At 33.7% G+C, this 24,018-nt stretch overlaps 1 protein-coding gene across 4 annotated transcripts in view; it reads left to right on the top strand.

The window, feature by feature from the left end:
- PHF14 (PHD finger protein 14) overlaps positions 1-24,018 on the top strand; it is a 175,300-nt gene that overhangs the window by 138,128 nt on the left and 13,154 nt on the right. Inside the window, exon 19 of one of the 4 annotated variants that reach the window (XM_033088440.1) lies at positions 21,512-21,731. The exons of 1 other annotated variant lie outside the window; for it this stretch is intronic. In XM_033088440.1, the coding sequence (XP_032944331.1) occupies positions 21,512-21,586 (75 nt within the window). In that variant the 3' untranslated portion in view covers positions 21,587-21,731. Of the gene's footprint in view, positions 1-21,511; positions 21,732-24,018 lie in introns of those variants that run through there. 2 more of the 4 variants (XM_033088430.1, XM_033088438.1) reach the window with 2 other exon arrangements.

The following is a 24,018-nucleotide window of genomic DNA, read 5'->3' as shown; positions in this document are numbered from 1 at the left end:
ATGTTTTCTCATTTTTCTAAACTAAGAGATGCAGATAAAATAGGTTTGAAGTATCAGCTATAATTCACTGCTTGAAAAGAAAGGCCATATACTGATACTGTATGGAAAACTATCTAAATCATTTCAGCAGCAAGCTTATAAACAAGATAACATCAGCATTTTCCTTCTTGAAAATGTATCTTCCATATATTAAAGTAAGGAAGCAGTATTTTATTAAAAATAGTATGACAAGCTTAAGCTATCATTATCACAAACCCAGCTTAAAGAAGATCCTGTTATGTTTGCTAGGGAAACAATGGTAAGATTTTGTTTTAGTCACATTTTCACTGTATAAGATCATCAAAAAAACTTCTACAATGTGAAAAAATAAATAAAAAAGTAAAATAGTTCTTATGTTAATAGCTCATAGTTTTCTACTTTCAGTTCTCAAAAAAAATACTATCCCATATAAATATAATAATAAACTACATTAATGACTTAATGGCTAGTTGACTAACATCATAAAAGTTATCAATTTGTAAAATCTATAATTTTATTTTCTTCTCACAAAATGTAGCCTTGTAATTTAGCACTGATTGCATTTTTTTTTTGTAAAGTTAAATATTTGTATAGGATAGGAACAAGCTAACAACAGAGCACTTGATATGCATTACTTAAAAATGAGGAATTAAAAAGGTTTTAATTATGTTAGAAATATTTGACATGCTTTGGAAATCCCGATTTGCATTTCTTGACTTTGACTTGGTATTATTTTTTTCAAAAATGAAAAATAAAGTTTTATTGAACTATGATCTATATACTAAAATATGCCTTTAAATAATTTCTGATGATGGTATGCTAGAGTAATTTGTAAATAAATAAAATGTATAAACTTCATTTAATACAATGTTTTCTATAAATGACCATGCAGCATTAGTTTATTTTTATTATTACTTTTCATATTGCTACTATCTGTGGTGTATTCAGTAAGGGAGTAAATGTCAGGTTACATTAAGAGCTGCATTTTTAAATGTATGAATTACTTTGTTTTCATTATGAAAGTAATGCACGTTCATTATTGATCATTTGGAAGATGTAGAAAAGAGGATTAAAAAAACAACAGAAGTCATAACCTACCTCCCAGAGATGACCACTGCTAGCATATTGGTGTATTTCCTTCTAGCTTTTCTTCTTGCCTTCATTTAACAACTATTTACTGAGTGACTTCTAAGTGTAAGGCCCAATAATAGTTGTTGGGAATACTATGGTGTTCATGGCAGGATATAACTAACCCCTGTCCTCTTGATGCTTATAGTCTTTTGGAGAATATAGACAAATGAGATGAAAGTTAAGGAAGAACTGAAGGTACTGTTAAAGCCAGCAGTAGGGGGACTAACCTGGTTTGATGGATCCCAACAAATACTCCTGATATTTTTAGAATATTGTAGGAGTCTTTGCTAGATTCCCATACTATTATAGGCATATGTTCTCACTTGCGCTCGCTCTCATATTTAAAAAATTCCATTGGCCATTTCAGTGAGCATCTAGAAGAAAAAAAAAAATTTTGTGTGCATATAGCCTTCATATCTGAAAAATTCACATTACTTTAAAAACCACTATGGTATCATTATCACTGCTATAAACTTAAGTAGAATGAAAATGAGCAAATCTCCAAAATGTCTATTAGGCAATTACTTCACTAAGGGGAGAAAAGAATTTAGCATTTCCGTGTTATTTTTATGATAATATAAAGTTGCTGATTCACTAGTTATATTTTATAGAAGTATTTTATCTTATCCAGTTTTAATGCTACTGTTATCCTAAAGCTGTTATCATGGTTTCATAGCAATTTTGTAATAACAATTTAATAATAATATTGTACTTAATTTAATCAAACTATTTAAAGACCTATTTTTTCTAATCACGTAATCATATGCATTGTTTTTACCATTGTGCTAATCAATTTGAAAAGTAACCTGTATTATAGATATATTTAATAGTACCATAATCCTACGTCATTAAAGCAGTAAATTAAGAATGTCACGGAACACTTTTAAAGTTGGGAATATTATCCTGATTTGACTGTTTCTTTATGATTGGGGTGTAAAGCAACATATATATACTTTTTTTAAAAAAAGCATTTATAGAACTCTGCTATGTGTGAAAGTTCTCTTTACATATATACATTCAGCTCCATGTGATCATTTCCAGCATAATTAGGACTTGCAAACCTGAAAGGAGATGCTGAAAGATGTTCTATTTACAGTATATACAGTAAACTCACTCTGTGAAAATCAATGCTGCAGTTGTTTTTTTGTTCATTCAAACTGAAAGTCTTAAAGACCAGGATAAGAATATATTATATATTGTTTTCAGGGGAGGGATATTTTTATGCTGCAGGAAAGGTTTAATATAGGATATATAAAAATATCGTGCTTAACAAAAAAGCTGAGTAATAGTATTGTCAGCAGCCCAGGCTATCAAGAGTAATTTTATTATGATTCTTTTGGTCTTTCCACCATGGTTCATGGTTCAAAGGTGGCTATTTCCAGTCCTGAAATTAAAGAGAAAGGAGGAAGTGCAAAATGGTATCTCCCATTCGTTCTTAAAATACAATTTCAGCCAGGCTTTGATCCCGTGATCCCTACTACTCCACTGATACGGCTCTTAATGCTGAAAGTGTCTTGTCACTAAAATCTCTTTGTTTTGTCAAATTTAATAGTCATGCCTCTGTCTGAATCTTATCTGACCATTCAGCATCACTTGACAATGTTGATCACTCCTTTCTTGAAACATTTTCTTGGTTTATATGACCTTCCCCCCATTATAGTCCTGTAATTTTGTTTCTACATAACTGGCAACGCCTCAGTCCTCTTAGCTGAATTCTCCACTGGACCCAAGTTGTATTAGCATGGCTTAGTTCTTGGGTTTTTTTTTCTTTAAAATCTATATAGTGTTCCCTAGATGATTGCATATAGTCTCATAATATCTATATGTTGGGACTTCCAGACTTCTAATACCATCCCTGAACACTTTTCCTAAGATCTATATTCATATATCCAAATGTTTGCCTGACAGTTGCATTGAATAAAGATTGTCTCAAGTTTAATGTTGTCAAAATAGAATACTTTCCTGACCCTTTCTCATTTCTATCACAACTTTCTTCTCTCATAGTCTTTCCCAACTCTATACCATTCTGGAGTGCCAAAGAAAAAGGAATCATTCCTAATTACTCTCTTTTGTTTATTCCCTATGTCTACCTATAAGTGTGCCCTGACTCTGAGCTATATCATACTTGTTTTTATTCCCACCACTGCTACAGAACTTCAAGCTGTCATCATTCTTGATCTGGTCTATTGCAATAGCCTTCTGCCTTTTTTCCCTATTTTCATTCTTACCTAACCTTTACCCTTCTTTCTCTGTACTGCAACCAGAAAAGCTTAAAACACAAAATCAAATCATTGTCACTTAACTTCTTAAACCCTTCAGTGGTTTCTCATTTTTGCAAATGGAATAACGAGTATCGCCCACATACTCACACCTAACATGTCACTCTCATGCCAGATATGCTGACCTTTCTGGTGCTCAAACATGCTGACCTCATTTGTACTGTAGAGCCCTTGGCCTTGTTTTCAATGCCTGGACATTTTCTTCTCACAGATTAGTACATGACTGTTCAGTTATATTCTTGCTTTATTATTCTCTTGAAGTTGAATACATCAGTAAGACACTTCAAACTGTAGTGGAATACAGTGTGTACAATTTATTTTCTATTTTAAGATAAAATTGGAATAAAGAAACCACATTCTACTGATGTATTTTCTGTCTGTGATAAAATATATCCCAGTAATTGAAAAAATAAGAAAAGTAAAATAAGTTTTTGAAAACCCTTCATACTGCAATGGAAGGTTAAAATTTCCTGGGTAATTATTGAACATCTGTATTATGAAAATTAGTACTTTCTAAATGTTTAATGTATTTTTGATTTAACAGTATAGTTGCCATGTAATGTGGCTGTGAAAGCAACTTTTATTTTTTCATTTTTATAAATTTAAATTTATAACTTCATTTTTTTGTTAACTATTGCATTATGTCAAGGTTTTATATTCAATTTAACAGTATACTAGGGTTTTCTTTTGAAACCCTTGAGTTTGAACTCTCTAGATTCCTAAGAGCCCTCAAGAGTCCTTCATGAACCTACCTCTGTAGAGGCTTATGAATCTTCTTCTTACAAATAGAGGCTATTTTTTTTTCTTTCTCCGAAAGTAAGCTTTTGTGTTAGTAGCTGTCAAAGAATTGAAAAAGCCACGGACCTGGATAATAAATCCTCTTTACATGAGCTTATTTGAAGAGCAGTCATCCCAAGGTAAAGACAGAATTTTATGTTGCTCAAAAAGTGATTGTTGCAACATTTTCCCATACCCTTTTATTGTCCTCAACTATTCCTGAATGAGATTTAGGAAATATAACACAACAAATCCTAAATATTGTCAGAATGCTTGAAAAATGAAAAGGCAATTGGTATGTTTATCAAAATTTCTATAAATAATCTTCAGGGAGCAGAATCGCTGAACGGTTTTGGATTTGAAGGTTGCTTTTGGATCAGTTCTGGAAAATAGACTCAAGAGCTTTTTGTATAACTGGTTAATGTGGTCAGTATCTAGTGGGGGGAAAATCTATTGGAAAGGCATGTGAAGCTTTTAAAATTTATTGATCGTGAGCAATTCTAATTCTCCATATGTTATATGAGAAAGATAATTCTTTGGAGTCAGCCAGAGCTGAGTTTGAAGCCCAGCTCCTTTTATATTTTTAGGTGTGTGACCAATAGAACTTCCTTAATGTCTCCAAGCCTCAGTTTTCTCTATGGGAAATGGGAATGGTAATACTTATCTTGCATGGTTTTTGTGAGAATTATATATAATGCATGCAAACACTTGGTATTTAATAAGTAGTCAAAAAGTCAAAACATTTATTTGCCACACATCTATATAGTAGGGAATTCATTCATATATTTAAGAAGTATTTATTGAGAGGCTATAATATAATAGGAATGGCACTAGCTCCTGAGGATGCTCCAAAATCTGCCATCATGGAGCTTACACTCTAGTGAAGGAAGACAGATGATACATACAGAAGCACGTAAATGATCATTTCATTGTGATAAAGGTTATAGAGAACAATCTGAGTGGTGAAGCAAGGGCTCAGAAAATTCCTCACTGACTGAGACCTATATGACAGGAAAAAAAAAAAGAGCATACAAAATCCAAGGCAGAGGAAACAGCTCATGCCATTTGTTCAGAAATCAGAGGGAAGACCAGCATGTTTGGAGCCAGCTCAGCAAGTTGGAGAATTGTATAAGATGAAGCCAGAAAGGTAGGGGGCACCAGATGGGCCATGGCAGGAGTTTGGATTCTACTCCGAATACAATGCTACTAAGGGTTTCAAGCAAGGGTGGGATGTGATGTCATATGGTCTTACAAAGATTGCTGTTTGCTATTTGGAGAGTAGGTTGTATAAGTATAGAAGCAAGAAGGTTGATGGGGAAGATATCAGAGTAATGCAGGAAAGAAATATGATAGATTAAATTAACGTGGTCACAATGGAGATGGAAAGCACTAGACGGATTTTAGATACCCTGTAGTGATAGAGACAACAGGAGTTTTCGCCAGTGTGTGAGACAAAGAAATTAAGGAATAACCCTAGAGTTTGGGCTTGAGTGATAAGTGAATTGTAGTCCAAGAGAGGTATAAAGCTCTATGCGGGGGTTGGCGATGGCTTAGGAAGGGGAATCGAGAGTTTGGCTTTGTACATGGTATATTTGGCATGCCTATTAAAATGCCAAATTCAATTCAATGAAGTAGCAATAATATATGAGTTTAAAGAATGGAATATATACTATCAGGGCTGAAGATAAATTAGAGGGTCATCATAAAATAGATGGCATTCGAGACCGTTTAGAGCTATCTCCAAGTGAGGTTATCAAAGGGTAACAGAATTCTAAAGACAGCAATAAAGGGAAGTTACAAAGAAATAAAAGACATGGGAAAAAGTCAGAGAACTAGGAAAAGAAGAAATTTAAGAAAGATGCCAATATCGTGTTGGTAAGGATGCTTTAACTGCAAGTAACAGAAAACCCAACTTCTTTTAACATTTCCTACCTTTTATATTCAGCATTAGGTCCTTAGAGGGTTAATTAATTAAAGAAGATATTTTCTTTGTCTTCTGGCATTATCAGTGTGTTGACTTTTAACTTTAGGCTTGTCTCTCATAGTCACAAGATGGCTGCAGTAGCTCCAAATATTGTGTCTTCACATAATAATACAGAGAAGCAAGCCAATGGAACTGATCCCTGTCTTGTGTTCTTATTTTAAGAGGAATACTTTTACAGAAATTCCCCAGTAGGTTTTCCCACATGTCTTATCTAGTATCAGTTCATGTTTCCCATAGGGTCTACCATGATAGTTAAACACACTTGAGAGAAATGAATACATTTAACCGGGTTATATATGTATGGAATTTGCCTCACAATGAAACTTCATTCCTGTGGTATGGACTATTCATCAAATAATACTATATGATAAGGAATAATCATGTTTACCATGTATTTATAAAGGCCTCTCCAATTTAAAATATTGTCCAATTTAGTGTGTGTGTGTGTGTGTGTGTGTGTGTGTGTATGTAAAAGAAAAACTAAATACTATTTCGGGGAGGTGAATTAAATTACTTTTCCTTCTCTTCCAATTCTATGATTGAATATTTCTAAAAATTGAAGAATTTATCTGTGTGATTGTGACCTATTTTCTTTGAAGCAACAACATGCCTTAAAGGGCCTTAGTCAACTCTACAGGAACTATATTTGTCTAATTTCTACAGCAAATCATTATTTATTGTTCTTATATATTAAACCTACCTAGATCCCAAGATTATTTTCATTTCAGTTGGACCACCACACTAGGGTTGTTGCTTTAGTCAGGGAGAAAAGTATTAATTTACGTTCATCTACAATTACAACATCATGCAGACTATAGGGAAACTCTGGGAGGAACTTCCATAAAAAATGCTAATGAAAGGCCTATGTTGTTGTTTTTTTTTTTTTAGATTTTATTGGGGAAGGGGAACAGGACTTTATTGGGGAACAGTGTGTACTTCCAGGCCTGTTTTCCAAGTCAAGTTGTTGTCCTTTCAATCTTAGTTGTGGAGGGTGCCGTTCAGCTTCAAGTTGTTGTCCTTTCAGTCTTAGTTGTGTCGGGCGCAGCTCAGCTCAAGGTCCAGTTGCCGTTGCTAGTTGCAGGGGGCACAGCCCACCATCCCTTGCGGGAGTTGAACCGGCAACCTTGTGGTTTAGAGGATGCACTCCAACCAACTGGGCCATCTGGGAAGCAGCTCAGCTCAAAGTGCCCCGTTCAATCTTAGTTGCAGGGGGCGCAGCCCACCATCCCTTGAGGGAGTCGAGGAATCGAACTGGCAACTTTGTGGTTGAGAGCCTACTGGCCCATGTGGGAATCGAACCGGCAGCCTTCGGAGTTAGGAGCATGGAGCTCTAACTGCCTGAGCCACCAGGCCGGCCCGTATGTTGTAATTTTGAAGAATTATTTAATTACTGCCTTTCCATAATTATTACCATTTATGAATGAGTATCTTTGAGAGGAATCATTCACCTGATTGAGTTATTATTTATTGTTGCAATCTTTGCGTCTGGTAATATAGAAGATTGAAATTGGAAGATCCTTTGTTGCTTTCAGTTTTATATCCCACATATGAGTGAAGTCACATGGTTCTCAACTTTTTCTGTCTGACTTAGTTCACTTAGCATGATAATCTCAAGATCCATCCTTGTTGTCGCAAATGGCAGCAACAAAAAAACAGGACAAATAAAGAAACAAAATCTTATAGACACAGACAACAGTTTGGATACCAGAGGGTAAGCGGGGAGGGAGGTATGGTAGAAGAGGGTAAAGGGGGTCAAATACGTGGTGATGGAAAGAGAACTGACTCTGGGGGTGAGCACACAATGTAATATATAGATGATGTATTATAGAACCGTACACTTGAAGCCTATGTAATTTTACTAACCATTGTCACCCCAATAAATTTAATTTTAAAAAAGGAAATTGCAAGATCAAGAAATTAAAGAGACAGATGGATTTGGGTTCTATGTAACGGCATAATGATGGTTATTCAATTAAGAAAGCACTGTTTTTGAAGAGTCTCCCCACTCCCTACCTGCATGTCAGTAGGCCATTGATGATTAAAATCCAAAAAAGGGGTCAAATACGTGGTGATAGAAAGAGGACTCTTGGTGATGAACATACAATACAATATATAGATGGTGTATTATAGAAATGACACTTGAAACCTATATAATTTTACTAACCAATGACACTTCAATAAATTTAGTAAATAAAAAAATAATAATAAAATATGTAATAAAGTTAAGCCTGGAAGAAGGCAGGAATAAAGCTTATTGAGTGCTTTCTATGGGCCAGGATCTGTGCTGTTTTATTTCATTCAATACCTTTAGCCATCAGTTGTAGTTACTACCATTTTATAGAGGGGGAAAATGAGGTCCATAAAGGGTGATTTTTTCCAAAGTTGCATAGCTTTGGATAGTGTGTGCATCAAAGTTCAGATTTGAATCTAGGTTTGCCAGTCGCTGACCACAAAGCTCAAGTTTCCTCCACAACACAATTGTATAGAAGAAACAGAACAAATGTAAAGTATGTCTGAAGACACCGTCCACTGGCATTGTGTAATGCTAGAACCAGAAAATGATATAACCAAGTATTGTTTACCTTTCCATGTCATTTCCTGCTCCTTTCCTATCTCCTACTGGGCTTCAGCTGACTTAACCTTCTCACTGTTCCCTCTACCTGGAACGCTCATCCCTTTATTCTCTACCTGACTTACTCTTTATCCTTCAAGTCTCAAGGTATTTGTCATTTTCAGGAAATTGGGGAGCTTCCCTGAAACTTTTAGGTCCTTCTATTGAAAGTTTAATAGCACTATACTTTTATTTCATTGAACATATTATAATTGCAGTCATATTAAACAACTCAAGTTATCAATTGTTTTAGTCACAGATTACAAGATCTAAAAGGCAGGGACCACGTCACTTATATATGACAGTATTTTTTAGCACCTAGCACAATACCTAATACATAGTTGATACTCAGTCATGGAGGGATGTATACATAGGTAACTTACTAGGTCTCTGAATATCTTATTCAAATAGGATATTTTAAAATGTCAATGTATTAAATATTTTTTCCAATGTCCTATAGCCTAGATTATAGAATTTTGAGAAATGCTTTATACTTATAGAATAATTAATCATAAAAAATAATTGGGTAAATGAATTCATATTCAGGCAAGCTTTATAAGTCAATTGGAACTTGACTTGACCTACTCTTTTGAACCGTTTAAGAACATATCAATGGTTTCATGGTACCAGTTTAAAGCAAACAGTTGAAAACATTTAATCTTTTTCTTAAAAAAGCAAATTGTCCCTAAGTGATAATCTAAGTTCAAGATGTGGAATTGTGGCTCTTATTTTTGACACTGATTATGAAACACCACTATTAGAGAATTTTGTGTATGTGGAATTATCTAAAATAGTATTTTTAATTTTTTTGAAGCAAAGTCAACTTTTTTCAAGTATGAAAAATTAATGTGCCATAGGAGATGTGTTACTTGGCTGTCTAATGAGCAATTAATTTCAAATAAAACTGACGATTAATGGGTTCACTTTGGGAAAAACAGCATTCAAGTTGAAATAGAGATATTTGAGGCAACTTAATCTGTTCACTTGGGAGTAAAATTTTGAAAATGCAGTTTCTAAACTTAAGTTTATTTCTGAAAGATGCAGTCCTCAATGTTCACCTTAATAAAGGGTCGTTTAAGATACATTAGGAAGTATTTGTTTTAAAGATTCACAATATTAATTTTTGGTCATGTGGGAGGGTATATTATTTGATGTGATAGCCCAACATGTAGAATATTAATCATTTAAAAAACAAATTCTCCTTATGTATTGTTATAGTTCTGTTTTCTTCTCTATCACATTTATATGCCTGATGGACTTTATTATATGCTTTCTCCATTACATTGTACTTATATGCACACCTGCCTACCACATTGGAACATGGGCTCCTCTAGCCAGCAAGACGTTTTATTCATCTTAGTGACTTCCAGCACTTTTCCCAGTGTCTGACACACAATCATTATTCGTAAGTTTTTGTGGGAGGATGAAAAGAAGGATTCTAGGAATAGAGTTAAGGTCATCTTAAAATGTTTAGTATGAGTCAAGGGATAAATGTATTTCAGACTCTTCTAAAATAAGAAGATTGTTTGATCAATACAATCAAGTCTGTCATTGGATTACAAAAAAAAAATCAAAACGATTCTTTAGGTTTTGATTTACTAACATTTTCATTTTGTTTTGACATTTGTACACAGTTAAGTCTGTATTAGATCAAATGATGTTTCTATGGAGAAATTTTTGTTAAGGAAAAATACCTCTTTTCCTCTATATAATAGTCAGAAATTATTTTTTAACCACTGATTAAAGGTACTTAAATAAAATGTCAGTATTAATAAGAACATCTGCTACCCCCCCAAAAAAATCTACAATATGATATTAATAAAAACAGATGATGTTATATTTTAACATATTACAGGTTGAATCTTGTTCTAATTTTTCATAAAAAATTCTTGTTTCATAAATTGCATGAAGCCAAAAAGCACGACAATGAATTTCATGTGGACTTTACTCGGTATTATTGAATGACTGTATGATTTTTACCAACAAGTAGTAAATACTTAATTCATAGTATCGAGTCTATAATGAGCTGTTCACATCATGGAAATGCCAAAACCTCGTTAGCCATAACTCTGATTACCTCTGCGTACTATTTCGGTGAGAAACTTTATAGTATTTGAAACCAAACTATACTTATTACTAAATTATCTAACAAAGATGATTTGTTTGCTTATCTGTTTTTACTTTCGTGTTTAAATAAGTTTAGATTTTAAAAGTTGCAAAAATTGTATAAAAAGTATGGAGTACCCATCTTCTCCTTATGTTAACATCTTATAGAAGCATAGAACAATTATCAAACCTAAACCTTAGTATAACATTATTAAGTAAATTATAGAACTTTTTGGATTTTACCAGTTTTGCCAATAATGTCCTTTTGCTGGTCCAGGCTTCCCGATTTTATTTTGTTACCCTGTCTCCTCAATTTGTGAGTTACTTTTTCCTTGCTTTTCATGACCTTGACACTTTTGAAGTGTACGATGCATTTATTTTGTAGATTATCTCTCAATATGGATTTGTCCAATACGTTTTTCATGATTAGATTGAGTTACGCATTACTAGGAAGGCTACCAATTTTGGTATGGTTATTGCTCATATAAGTGAATAAATAAAATATTCTGTAAAAGTATTTTCCAGCTGTGTAATGACTTCAGTTATTGCTGAATAATTGCTAGTTATAGCATATATATATAAATATATACATATGTATATATGTATACATATACATATACATATATATATGTGTGTGTGTATATATATATATGTGTATATATATATATATCTGTGAAAATCATAATGTGCCAATTACTGATTTTTTTTTAATCCAACTTGGAAATCTCTTGGAAGTATAATCGGACTGGTGATCTTGCATATCTCAAACATTTTTAAACATTGTTTTTGCGTTTTTTAATTTAGTAGCATTTTTTAAATTCCTGGCAATTAAAATCTGTATGTGTATACTTAGGGCAAAAAATGAAAAACATAAATTTAGAAATGTCTCTTCTCCTTGTATATCTATGGTGAAACTAGAAATTTATATGTATTGTCTTTAAATATTAGCACATTCTGGATTTTGAAATGTTATATTTACTGAATAGTCGATAATTTATGCAAAAATGTTTACTAAGGAATCTCTTTAAATATTGTATCTTTGTGTTCTGTAAACTTTTAATTAATATATATTAGACATATGCTGTCCTCATTTGCAAATATATTTCTGTGGGCCCATTCTGGAATTTGAGGGGTTTGGGTTTTGGTTTTCTTGTTTTCTATTATCAGAGCTGACCACACACCAACTTACCAACCTAAATACTTCAAAAGCAACTCATATCTTTAAAACTAAAAATGTTGTAAATGAAGGAAAGTTATCAATGTGGGGCCTCTAATGTAGATTTCTATCCTTATTTCCCAAATGTTAGAAGTCTACTAGAGAAAGAGAAATTTTTTTGTTTGTTTTTTAAGATCATAAGCTCCTCAAGGGTTATGAAACATATTCATCATATAAGAACTCACCTGTCAGAAGACAAAAGTATGGTGGTATTCTTAGCCTCCAGCAAGTTAGCACCATATCTTAAGTACCCAAAAATTCACATTATGAAAGTTGTGCTTTTTTTCACGTTTCTGGGAAGGTTATAAACTTAGGGAATTGGATTAAGGCTCATTTAGAGTCTACCCTAATTCACACATACTATCTATCATTCATTTTATTTCCTTTTTTTATCCCACTTAATTTTGCTAGACTCTCACCTTCCACTCACTGATCTTCATTTCCTCTGCTATAAATAAATATGCCTTCCTTAGATAACTGTGCAAATCCTTAGGGTCTTTCTTCCCAGGTCAGAGAGATTCCTTCTTGATACCAAATCATACCTGGAAAATCCAAATCTTATTATTTTTTTTTTAATTTATTGGGGTGACAATTGTTAGTAAAATTACATAGATTTCAGGTGTACAATTCTGTATTACATCATCTATAATTCCCATTGTGTGTTCACCACCCGGAGTCAGTTCTCCTGCCATCACCATATATTTGATCCCCCTTACCCTCATCTTCCACCCACCTCGTCCTTACACTCTGGTAACCACTATACTATTGTCTGTGTCTATGAGTTTTTGTTTCTCATTTATTTGTCTTGTTATTTTGTTGTTTTTAGTTTATATACCACATATCAGTGAAATCATATGGTTCTCTGCTTTTTCTGTCTGACTTATTTTGCTTAGCATTATACTCTCAAGATCCATCCATGTTGTCACAAATGTTCCTGTATCATCTTTTCTTACTGCCGAATAGTATTCTATTGTGTATATATACCACAGCTTCTTTATCCATTCATCTATCGAAAGACATTTTGGTTGTTTCCATGTCTTGGCCACCGTAAACAAAGCTGCAATGAACATTGGAGCACACTTCTCTTTATGTATAAGTGTTTTCAGATTTTTTGGGTAGATACCCAGGAGAGGGATTGCTGGGTCATATGATAATTCTATTCATAATTTTTTGAGGAACCTCCACACTGCCTTCCATAACGGCTGCACCAGTCTGCGTTCCCACCAACAGTATATGAGGGTTCCTTTTTCTCCACAGCCTCTCCAACACGTGTTACTATTTGTCTTGTTGATGATAGCCATTCTGACTGGGGGGAGGTGATATCTCACTGTGGTTTTTATTTGCATTTCTCTGATTAGTGATGTTGAGCATTTTTTCATATGTCTATTTGCCATTTGTATATCCTCTTTGGAGAAATGTCTCTTCAGGTTGTCTGAACAACCCATTTTTCAATTGGGTTGTTTGTTTTTTTGTCGTTGAGTTGCATGAGTTCCTTGTCTATTTTGGATATTAGCCCCTTATCGGAGGCACTGTTTGCAAAAATCGTATCCCATTCAGTTGGTTGACTCTTTATTTTGTCAATGGTTTCTTTTCCTGTGCAGAAGCTTTTAAGTTTGATATAGTCCCATTCATTTATTTTAGCTTTTACTTCTCTTGCCTTTGTAGTCAAATTCGTGAAATGCTCTTTGAACCCAAAATCCATAAGTTTAGTACCTATGTTTTCTTCTATGCAGTTGATTGTGTCAGGTCTTATGCTTAAGTCTTTGATCCATTTTAAATTAATTTTGGTTCATGGTGATAGATAGCAATCCAGTTTCATTCTTTTGCATGTGGCTATCCAATTCTCCCAGCACCATTTATTGAAGAGGCTGTCTTTTCTCCATTGTATGTTTTTTGCTCCTTTTCAAAAATTATCTGTCCATATTTATGTGGTTTTATTTCTGAGTTCTCAATTCTATTCCATTGGTCTAGGTGTCTGTTTTTCTGCCAGTACCATGCTGTTTTGATTATTGTAGCCCTGTAGCACAAGCTAAAGTCAGGGCGTGTGATACCTCCAGTATTGTTCTTTTTTCTTAAGATTGCTGTGGCTATTTGGGGTCTTTTGTGGTTCCACACAAATCTGATGATTTTTTGTTCTATTTCTTTAAAAAATGCCATTGGGATTTTGATGGGGATTGCATTAAATCCGTATAATGCTTTGGGTAATACGGCCATTTTAACTATGTTGATTCTTCCAACCCTTGAGCATGGAATGTCTTTCCATTTCTTTGTGTCTTCTTCAATTTCTTTTAAAAATGTCTTAGAGTTTTCAGCAGATAGGTTTTTCACATCCTTGGTTAAGTTTATTCCTAGGTATTTTATTTTTTTTGCTGCAATTGCAAAAGGAATTGTTTTTTGTATTTCTTTTTCTGAGATTTCATTGTTAGTAGATAGGAATGCAATGGACTTTTGTACGTTGATTTTGTAGCCGGCAACTTTACTGTATTCGTTGATTGTTTCTAGTAGCTTTTTGGTGGAGTCTTAGGTTTTTCTATATATAGCATCATGTCATCTGCAAAGAGTGACAATTTAACTTCTTCGTTCCCAATTTGGATGCCTTTTATTTCTTTCTCTTGCCTAATTGCTCTGGCAAGGACTTCCAACACTATGTTGAAAAGCAGAGGTGATAGGGGACAGCCCTGTCATGTTTCTGAAAGTAGAGCAAAGGGCTTCAGTTTTTCACCATTGATTATGAGATTAGCTGAGGATTTGTCATATATGCCCTTTATTATGTTAAGGTATTTTCCTTCTATACCTATTTTATATTAAGTGTTTTAATCATAAATGGATGTTGTATCTTGTCAAATGCTTTTTCTGCATCAATTGATATAATCATATGATTTTTGTCCTTTATTTTGTTTATGTGATGTATCACATTGATAGATTTGCGGATATTGAACCATCCTTGTGCTCCGGGGATGAACCCCACTTGGTTGTGATGAATAATCTTTTTAATGCATTCTTATATTCGATTTGCTAGAATTTTGTTTAGGATTTTTGCGTCTGTATTCATCAGAGATATTGGTCTGTAGTTTTCTTTTTTTGTGTTGCTCTTACCAGGTTTTGGTATCAGGGTAATGTTGGCCTCATAAAATGAGTTAGGGGGCACTGTCTCTTCTTCCATTTTTTGGAAGAATTTGAGCAGGATTGGTATTAGATCCTCTTTGAAGGTTTGGTAGAATTCACTAGTGAAGCCATCTGGTCCAGGACTTTTGCTTTTGGGAAAGTTTTGGATGACTGATTCAATTTCGTTACTGGTGATTGGTCTGTTTAGATTTTCCAGTTTTTCATGGTTCAACCTAGGAAGGCTATATGTTCCTAAGAACTTTTCCATTTCTTCTAGGTTATTGAATTTGGTGGCATTTAGTCCTTCATAGTATTCTTGGATGATCCTTTGTATTTCTGTGGTGTCTGTGATAACTTCCCCTTTTTCCAAATCTTATTTTTAACTTCCCCATTTCCATGCTACCAAAAGCACCACAAAGAAGTAAAAAGTGACAGGAAGAAGTAAAGACTTAGCAAAGCAAACCTACTCTACTAGATCTGCTCCAGAATCACAAATTGGAGAGATAAGTGATTGCTCAACAAATGAAATAGAATTATTCATGTATTTTCATACATGAAATTAGAAATTCATTATTGCCCTTTTATCTATCTTAGTTGCTATTAAAATAAAGGATATGATTTTATAATATTAAGCAAAGGGAGATTTCTTTGATTAGCTATCTTTTATTTGAATCAGTAAGTAGAGAAAAAAAGGGAGAAATCTATAAAATAGCTCCATTCTGTCTAATGACATACATGTTTGAGCTAGGTTTACTAAGAACCTCCCTAGTTACTTTAATTTTACAATATAGCCCTAGACTTTCTAATTAAATATGCAACTTCTGTCATAAGAAAAAACCTCTTATGCTTTTTACAGTAAATTTAATTAAGCATTTCTTGTAAGTTCATTTCAGTGTCTATCATGGCCCACTAAAGTTGGAATTCAATCGTAAAATGGTAGATTAATTGCCTTTTGTATTAAATGAAATAAGAATCTCAAATATGCAAAGTCAGGAAATTTAATTGTGGTATTCAATTGCTTATTCAATGCATTGGAAAACTGAATGCAGAAGTACAGAAAAAAGGGCCAAAGGTTGTTTAATGTAGCACATCACACACATTTTGCACTTTACTTAATGATCCAAGTATTTATTACTATGAAGTAAATGCACCATTTAAAGAATTATGGTGGAATTGTAAAACGTTAAAAACTCTAATTAATTTTAGTCTGAAGCATGCAGTGTGCTCATTTTGCCTAAAACATTTTCATTATCATCAGTATTTTTCCAGTTATTAAGATAAATTTTTCCTCATTGTGCAGCAGCAGCATATTTTCTGTATTAAAAGCACAGTCTTAAATGCTGTTGCGAGTTATATCTGGTATGTGTTTTAACTGAATAAAAAGGTTTTTGACCACAGATTGGAACAATATATATTGCTTTTCGACATTTGTTCTATAACTAATAGAACAGGTTAAATGTGTCTACATATTTTTCACCAGAAACTATATAGACATAGATATAAATACATTTAAAAAGGACATTATTAAAGCATATAGATGATTTTGACTGCTTATTTGAATCTAATTACAATAATTATTCCTTCTCTGATTAGTCAATGGTATATTTAAAATCGAAAGAAAATATGGTAAGAAAATAGAAATAGTTTGTCAGTGCTTAGCTGCACCTTCTCACTTCATTTTACTCTGGTACCATCGTATGTCTTTGTTGTGAACAGCAAATTCAGTGAAATAAAAACAATTGACATCATTCTCTTTGTAAACATAGACCCCCAATATGGTTACTTATTTCTGGAAATAGTTTAAGTCGCCAGATTATAAAGGGACTTATTAAAAGAAAGCTTATATTTTCTGATTGTGAAAGTAATCCATACTCAGAGTAGAAAAAAAGAAAATACATGAAAGCACAGATGATAAAATAAAAAATTCACATAACCACTATGAACATTTAAGGTACTCAGGAAAGAAATTTTAGGTAAAACAATGAAAAGCAAACAATTTATTTTAGCTGTATATTTTCAGTGTAGGAGCTACAGGTGCCTTAATTTTTTTTTTCCCCACATACAATCTTTGAGCATATTTCACACTTACTTTGAATTTAGAAAACTTTCATTAAGTAGCCATTTTTGTTTTTATAATCTATTTTGAAATAATCTTGGACTTACAGAAAAGTTGCAAAAAGCGTACTAATAATCCATCTTTGCCCTTCATCTAGCTTCCTGTATTGTTACCGTCTTCTGTAGCCAAAGTAAATTACTGAAACCAGGAAATTAACATCAAGACAATACTATCACCTATTGCGTGAACCAATACTCAAATTTTGCCAGTTTTCCCACTAAAGTCCTATTTATGTTCTAGGATCCCACATGGCGTTTAGTCATGATGTCCCCTTAGTTTCTTTCAATCTGTGATAGGCCGAGCTTTTTCTGTCTTTTATGACCTTGACACTTTCGAAGACTACTGTTCAGTTATTTTGTAAGGTTAAAACTGATGTTTTCTCATGATGAGACTGAGGTTGTGCATTATCGGGAAGGCGACCACAGACCAGAGTCTATGTGCTGTTTTTAGTGCATCATACCAAAGGGTTAGTGTTAATATGTATCACTGGTGATGTTAACCTTTATCACTTGGTTACGGTTGTGTTGTGTCTAAGTCACCTTCAAAGATACAAAGAAACACTAAGGAAAGTTGTCACTTTGTGTAATTCTACCTTTAAAAGAAATTTAAAACTTGGCAGTCTACAGGATAAATACACAGTTATCTATACTTGTAGACTGTAATTTAAATCTAAATATTACTCGAGCAGTGGAAATTTCAGCTGCTAAAATAATTGGCATTTGTTTGGAGTTGGTGACCTCCTAAGAGAAAGGAAAAGCAGATCAATAGTTTTATCAATTCACATCAATTCTTTGAACTATTATGAGAACGAAGTGAAATTTGTAAATAAAGAAAAATAGGAGGCATCTTTATTGCAAATTGATGGTGCATACTGAGTAACATTTAAACAAAATCTTGCAAGTTTTGTTCAATGGTAGGAGGGATTGAGTTTAGCTTAAAATGGCAGTGTTTTTACTTATTTCTCTATTAGAATAGTCTTTTAGTCTCATGTTGCCAACTGGAGCATTAGACCATAACTACATGTGTATGCCTAGAAATTATCATTCTCCTCACTACAACAACGTTGTCAACGTAAAAAGAGCAAGAAGCCTAAGGAACCACATTTAGTTATTTGATGTTATGAACGTTATTGTTAAGTGAGTGCATATTCTTGAAATTCCACATGTAACTAGCAATTGACATGTTTTCTGGAGTATGAATTAACAAGCTTAAACATTAAGAGGTAAATCTGTCTACTTTCCAGTAGCCCCAAAGGGTACATTTTCTTGCTGGCTGCTCAGAACACTTCACGAAACAAATGTCAAACTTGTCAGGGCTGTCACTAAGAAAATGATCCGTGTGGCAAGGGTCTTTCACTGGGAAACAAACAGATGTCTTATCTCAGCAAAGAATTGACAAAAAAAAAAAAAAACCCTGCCACCTATCAGAAGAAAATTTTGCGGGCCTTTAATATTGAGTAGTGAAGAAATGTAAAAAAAAAAAAAAAAGCTTCCTTTCTTTGCATTTCCATTCTTTATGCAGTCACTTGTCAATGATACTTGATTTGCTGCCTGAGCTATTATAATATAAGCTCAGGATTTTATTTGATAAGTTCAAGATTAATAAAATCTTGAACTGCACATAAAATTCTTACAAAAATTGATCTACAATGTTAGAAACACAAATTAGCACTTCGAAAAAAAAAAGTCAAAACAACCTCTAAAATCCTTTTTAGAGCTTTATTGTCTCTAATTCCAGTGCTTTTATTTCTAATACTTTTATTTCTAATGCTTTTATTTCTAATAAAATCTATTAGTGTTATTTTGATTATTTTGATGATATTATACTATAGTAATTCTGATTGGTTATTCTTTAGCAGTTAGGATTAAATGCCTCTCCACCCCTCCATGATTCTTTTCTACATCCCGATCACAGCTATCCTTGTACAAGGAAGAAACAGATTGGATCTTGTTACTTACACAAATGGTTTAAAGGCATAGAAAGGCAAGATATTTTAAGACATGTCTTCAGCATAAAGGAAAGTGTGAAACAGTTTTTGGACCTGTCCTGAACAGGAGGCAATGTTACAAAAGACATGCATATGTGAATCTTCCTTTATTACTAAGAAAAATTCAACAATAAAACAACAGGGATTATATGAAGAATGTTAGTTAAATATGAAAGTAAAGCATAGAGATACTTCCTAGCCCTTAGTGTCATTATTAAGCGTTTACATTTCTCTTTTAACTTAGAACATCATTGAAGTTTGCTAGGAAAACTGAATAACCAAGCTTGTTAAACCAGTAAGTCATGTTGGTGTGGGAAGTTAGACTTTCCACATGATAAAAGCTCCATTCTTGTACATATTAAAGAATATGAGCTTGATAATGGCTGTCTTGTCTGATGTTGCTTCAGACAGTTTAGCTTATTTCTGTTTTCAGTACTGTTCTAGTAAGTTCCGATTGCTAGAAGTGTGACTACTGCATAAGCAAGGATATTGTGCTTTTCTGAATTACATATTAGCTTAGGCATACCTCTCTTTTACTCATTTTTTGCTCCACTGTTTCACATAGTTCAGAAAACATTTACTGCACTCCAACTATGTACTGAATGTGCCCTGTTCAATGGTAGAATATAAGACAAAAGATAGGCCTGCCTTGGGGAACATATAGACAAATTCAGTGCTGCCTAACAAAAATCTCTTGCCACCTTTACATGCTGATTTAACACTTTCTGTCAGTGTGTCACCTGAAGAAGGCAGTGGAAAGGGTAGAGTAAGATTTGCTTTTTTTATTAGGATGTCATTAAAATGTAATCTTTAGAAACTCTTGTCTAACGTGGAAACTACCTGTTCGTGAATAGATTTTCAAGAGTTAAACGTAGTATGTCTGTTCAGTAGAGAGAAGTTGAAAAAAATATTAAATAAAATGCAGTGGATTTTTATGCTTAGAAAAATATATTAAAATGACATTGCCAAAATGATATTCGAAACACCATCCCCTATATCCCACATATCTATAATGACTCAGGTTTGTTGACAATATAATTTCTCCACTTTCCTGGTGTTGACAAAGACTAAATCACAGATGCTGTTGAATTTAGAGACACAGTTTATAAAGGAAGCTTTCTCCATCTTAATTTTTATAGGCAAAGGTGTGGTTTTTTCATGGGAAAAAACGATTTGCATTTGTTTATAAAGTCAATTTATTAAGCAGAGCTCAACAATTATTTAATTGAATTGAATTTGGTTTTATAAGATGTAGAGATACAGGATAATGTGTTTGAGATAACTGCTATTATTACTCTTGTCTAGATGTACTCAAGAAGTAGCTACTGCTGCTTTAATGAACTCAGAAAGAGTTTGGCAATGCTTTTAATTCAGAAAATAAAAATGAAAGATCTTGATATATCACAAACATTAGGAAAGCAGGACTGCTTTTTGGGTATTGTTGAAGGACCAGGTATGATGAGATGGGTTTCACATTGTAAGATGAAATATTTTTCCAGACTCTCATTATTAATACTTTGGAGGTCACCATTTAATACTGAAACCAAGATGCACTTCATTCCTATGGAAGCAGACATTATGATATCACTTCATTTGTTCACCATGTTCCACAGGAACCTGTTGTGAATTAGAAAGCCACCGCTTAGAATGGAAACTGGAGACGGTTGTAAGCATTCTGTAGCCTGACATGCCCATGTTTCCTGTTTTAGAGCTGACTGATCTTCAGATAACATATGGCGGTACCAGTAATTGGAAAATTGGCAGACCTGTCAAGGAAGCATGCTACTAGAGGAGACAGAAAGGCCATGCAGGAGCACATACAGTGTCTTAGAAGTTAAATTTATTGCTTTTCATCAAACAGTGAAGTAAAAATAATCTGATTCACCCCCTAACAAGGACACTTTTTAGTGGCAGGTGTTTTCAAAAGTAATTTTTAGGTCGTTGATAAAATCAGTTGCTTTTAAAAATATAGTAATTTTTAGACGATATATAGTACAAAACAGCACCCACTATAAATATTTAAATGTTACATAATTTTGCCATTTTGTTTATAGCCTTCCCTAGGATTACTGGAATCACAACAGTCAATTCTTGAGAGAAACAGAGTTAAAATGTATTAGGTATAGCTAATAAAATGCCCTACAGTTTATATTTTAATGTTTTCTAAAATTTATTTCACAGGAAGATGAAAATGAAGCTGAAAGAAAAAATATATCTCAGGAGCTCAGCATGGAACAGAAAAATCCAAAGAAATAAAGGATTTTCTGTAGTGTTTTGAAAAGCTTGCAACTTATGTAGTAGCAGATAAAATTTTTAATTGTAAAATGTTAAATTGTAAAATCTTAATTTGCAAAATGTTCTGAATAAAGTTGAAAATGAAATAGGAGCTTGCATTTGGAATTTGTATGTTTTTAGAGCAATTTAAACTTTTATATAAAAGTTAGACTTTTAAAATATATATTTTTTAAATTCTTAATTGAAATTTGAGAATAGAGACAGAATTTTCTCTTACCTATAACCTAAGTGTTAGCACATCTGGAGGACCTGAAACAAAACTCTGAAAGTTTTTTATCCCCTTACTAGTCTGTATTGTTCTTCAAGGGCCTAACAGAATTGCAATTATTCATAGAAAGAAAAACCAGCACAGTTCAGAACTGAACAGGGAACGTGTGTGTTCATGAAAATACTTAAAATCAACAAATGCCACAAGATGAAATGGCATTTTCTGTTTTTTTTCAACTTATATATTACATGATACTCCAGGATTGCAGGCGAAGACTAAAAAGAAATAATTTAACCTTCTCTGTGGCAGAAGTAGGGCCATGACTTAATTCATAAAATATTTACGAAGGTTATCTACTACGAGCTGGGGGCCCTGCACTCTTTTCCTGGACATTTCAAGAACAGGTCCCATCTGTGTGTTTGGCTTTAGGAATTTTCTAAAATTCCTTTGATCCCCATCTTTATCCGTCCCCAGTAACCAGCCATTTTACTTTCCGTGGTTCTAATACCCAAGCTTTCATTTGCCAACTTTAGCAGGAGCAAAGAATCACCTTGGTATTTACAGAGCCACATGTTTTTGACAGATGTCTTTGTTTTGATTGTTTAAGGCAGAGTTTCTTGAAATGAGAGGCAGAACTTGAGAAGGCTTATAAGAGAAGGTCAGCGTACAGCTTCTTCCCTGTGAGAATGGACTCCCTGTACTTGCCCTAGAGCCATAGTTAATCACGTGCATCTGACAGGTGTGACACTGGGACATGCTGTCAGCAATGATACAGTGGCTGAAATGGGAAAATCTGCAGCGACACAAGAGAGAAAATTCATTGCTATTTAAGCCTCCAATAATGCAACATAACTGGATATCCGGAAAACAGTTATATCCCACAGACTGCACTCCCTCAAAGAATTAGGAGCAAAGACTTCGAGCCAAAGAAAAGTCTGAGAAATCAGGTCAGCGTCTGCATCAGGCCTTTGCAATAAGCAACCACAAAAATTAAGTTGACTTGTTCTCCTATTTTTTTTCTATTTTGTTTTTGAAATAGACATCAATCTATTTCAAAAAGCCCATATTCACATAGATTGGAATTACATTAATGGTGTCACTTTTGAAAAGAAGCAATAAAACATTCATATCATAGCTGACACTTATTATATTTATTATGCTGCAGGTACTGTGCGAAATGCCATTTAGGGTGCATTAAGCCACTAATTATCCCAATTAACATACCAGATAGTTACCATTACCTTTCCAATTTTACCAGTGATCCATCTGAGGCTTTCTGACATGGGAAATAAGTTAACTCAATGATTTTTCATTAGCTTTATGGCCATATTTTTCAGGAGACTGTTTGTTTAATTAGTATTGTGTTATCATCTCATCTCTTAATATTTTAATTTCTAAAATAAGTTTTTGAGTAGGAGAGGCACAGTGACACTCAGCCACCCAGCCATCATTTTAAATATTTGTATTTAAGTGATACCTCTAAACACTCAACACCCCAGTTTTTCTTTCTAATTTTTTTTTTTTTCAAAATACATACTCCTTGGTTTAGAACAGTGAGTAATAAAGTAGAGTCACTGTAAATTTCCTTTAGGGAAAAGTTACCATATGAGTTTCTCAAATTTTTAAGGTCCATACATTCATATAAATCTTATCATAATGCTATAAGTTTGCTTACATTATGTGATTAAGCTAGTCGCTATTTGAATCAAATTATGCAGATTATATATATTTATATTGTATAGAATATTACCTATTAGCTCAGGCTGCCATAACAAAATACCCTAGGCTGGGTGGCTTAAACAACAAATATTTATTTTTTCACAGTTGTGGAGGCTGGCAGTCCCAGATCAAGGTCCAGCAGGTTCTGAGTTCTGACGAGCCCTCTGTTCCTGGCCTGCACATGGTGGCCTTACTGTATCCTCCCATGGTCTTGCCTCAGTGAATGCATGCGGAAAGCAAGCAGACAGCTCTCCAGTGGCTCCTCTGATAAGGACACTAATTTGATTGGATTAAGACCCTAGACTTATGACCTCATTTAACCCTAATTACTTCCTTATTCAAGTACAGTCATGCCGGGGTGGGGGTGTTAGAGCTTCAATATATGATATGGGGTGCGGGTACATTCAGTCCCTAACACATTATTTAAATAGGTTCAAATGCCTCTGTTATAACAACTCTGAGGTCC

This window comes from Rhinolophus ferrumequinum, chromosome 20 (genome assembly GCF_004115265.2).
Source record: "Rhinolophus ferrumequinum isolate MPI-CBG mRhiFer1 chromosome 20, mRhiFer1_v1.p, whole genome shotgun sequence".
Lineage (NCBI taxonomy): Eukaryota > Metazoa > Chordata > Mammalia > Chiroptera > Rhinolophidae > Rhinolophus > Rhinolophus ferrumequinum.
This window is presented reverse-complemented; position numbering and strand designations above follow the sequence as displayed.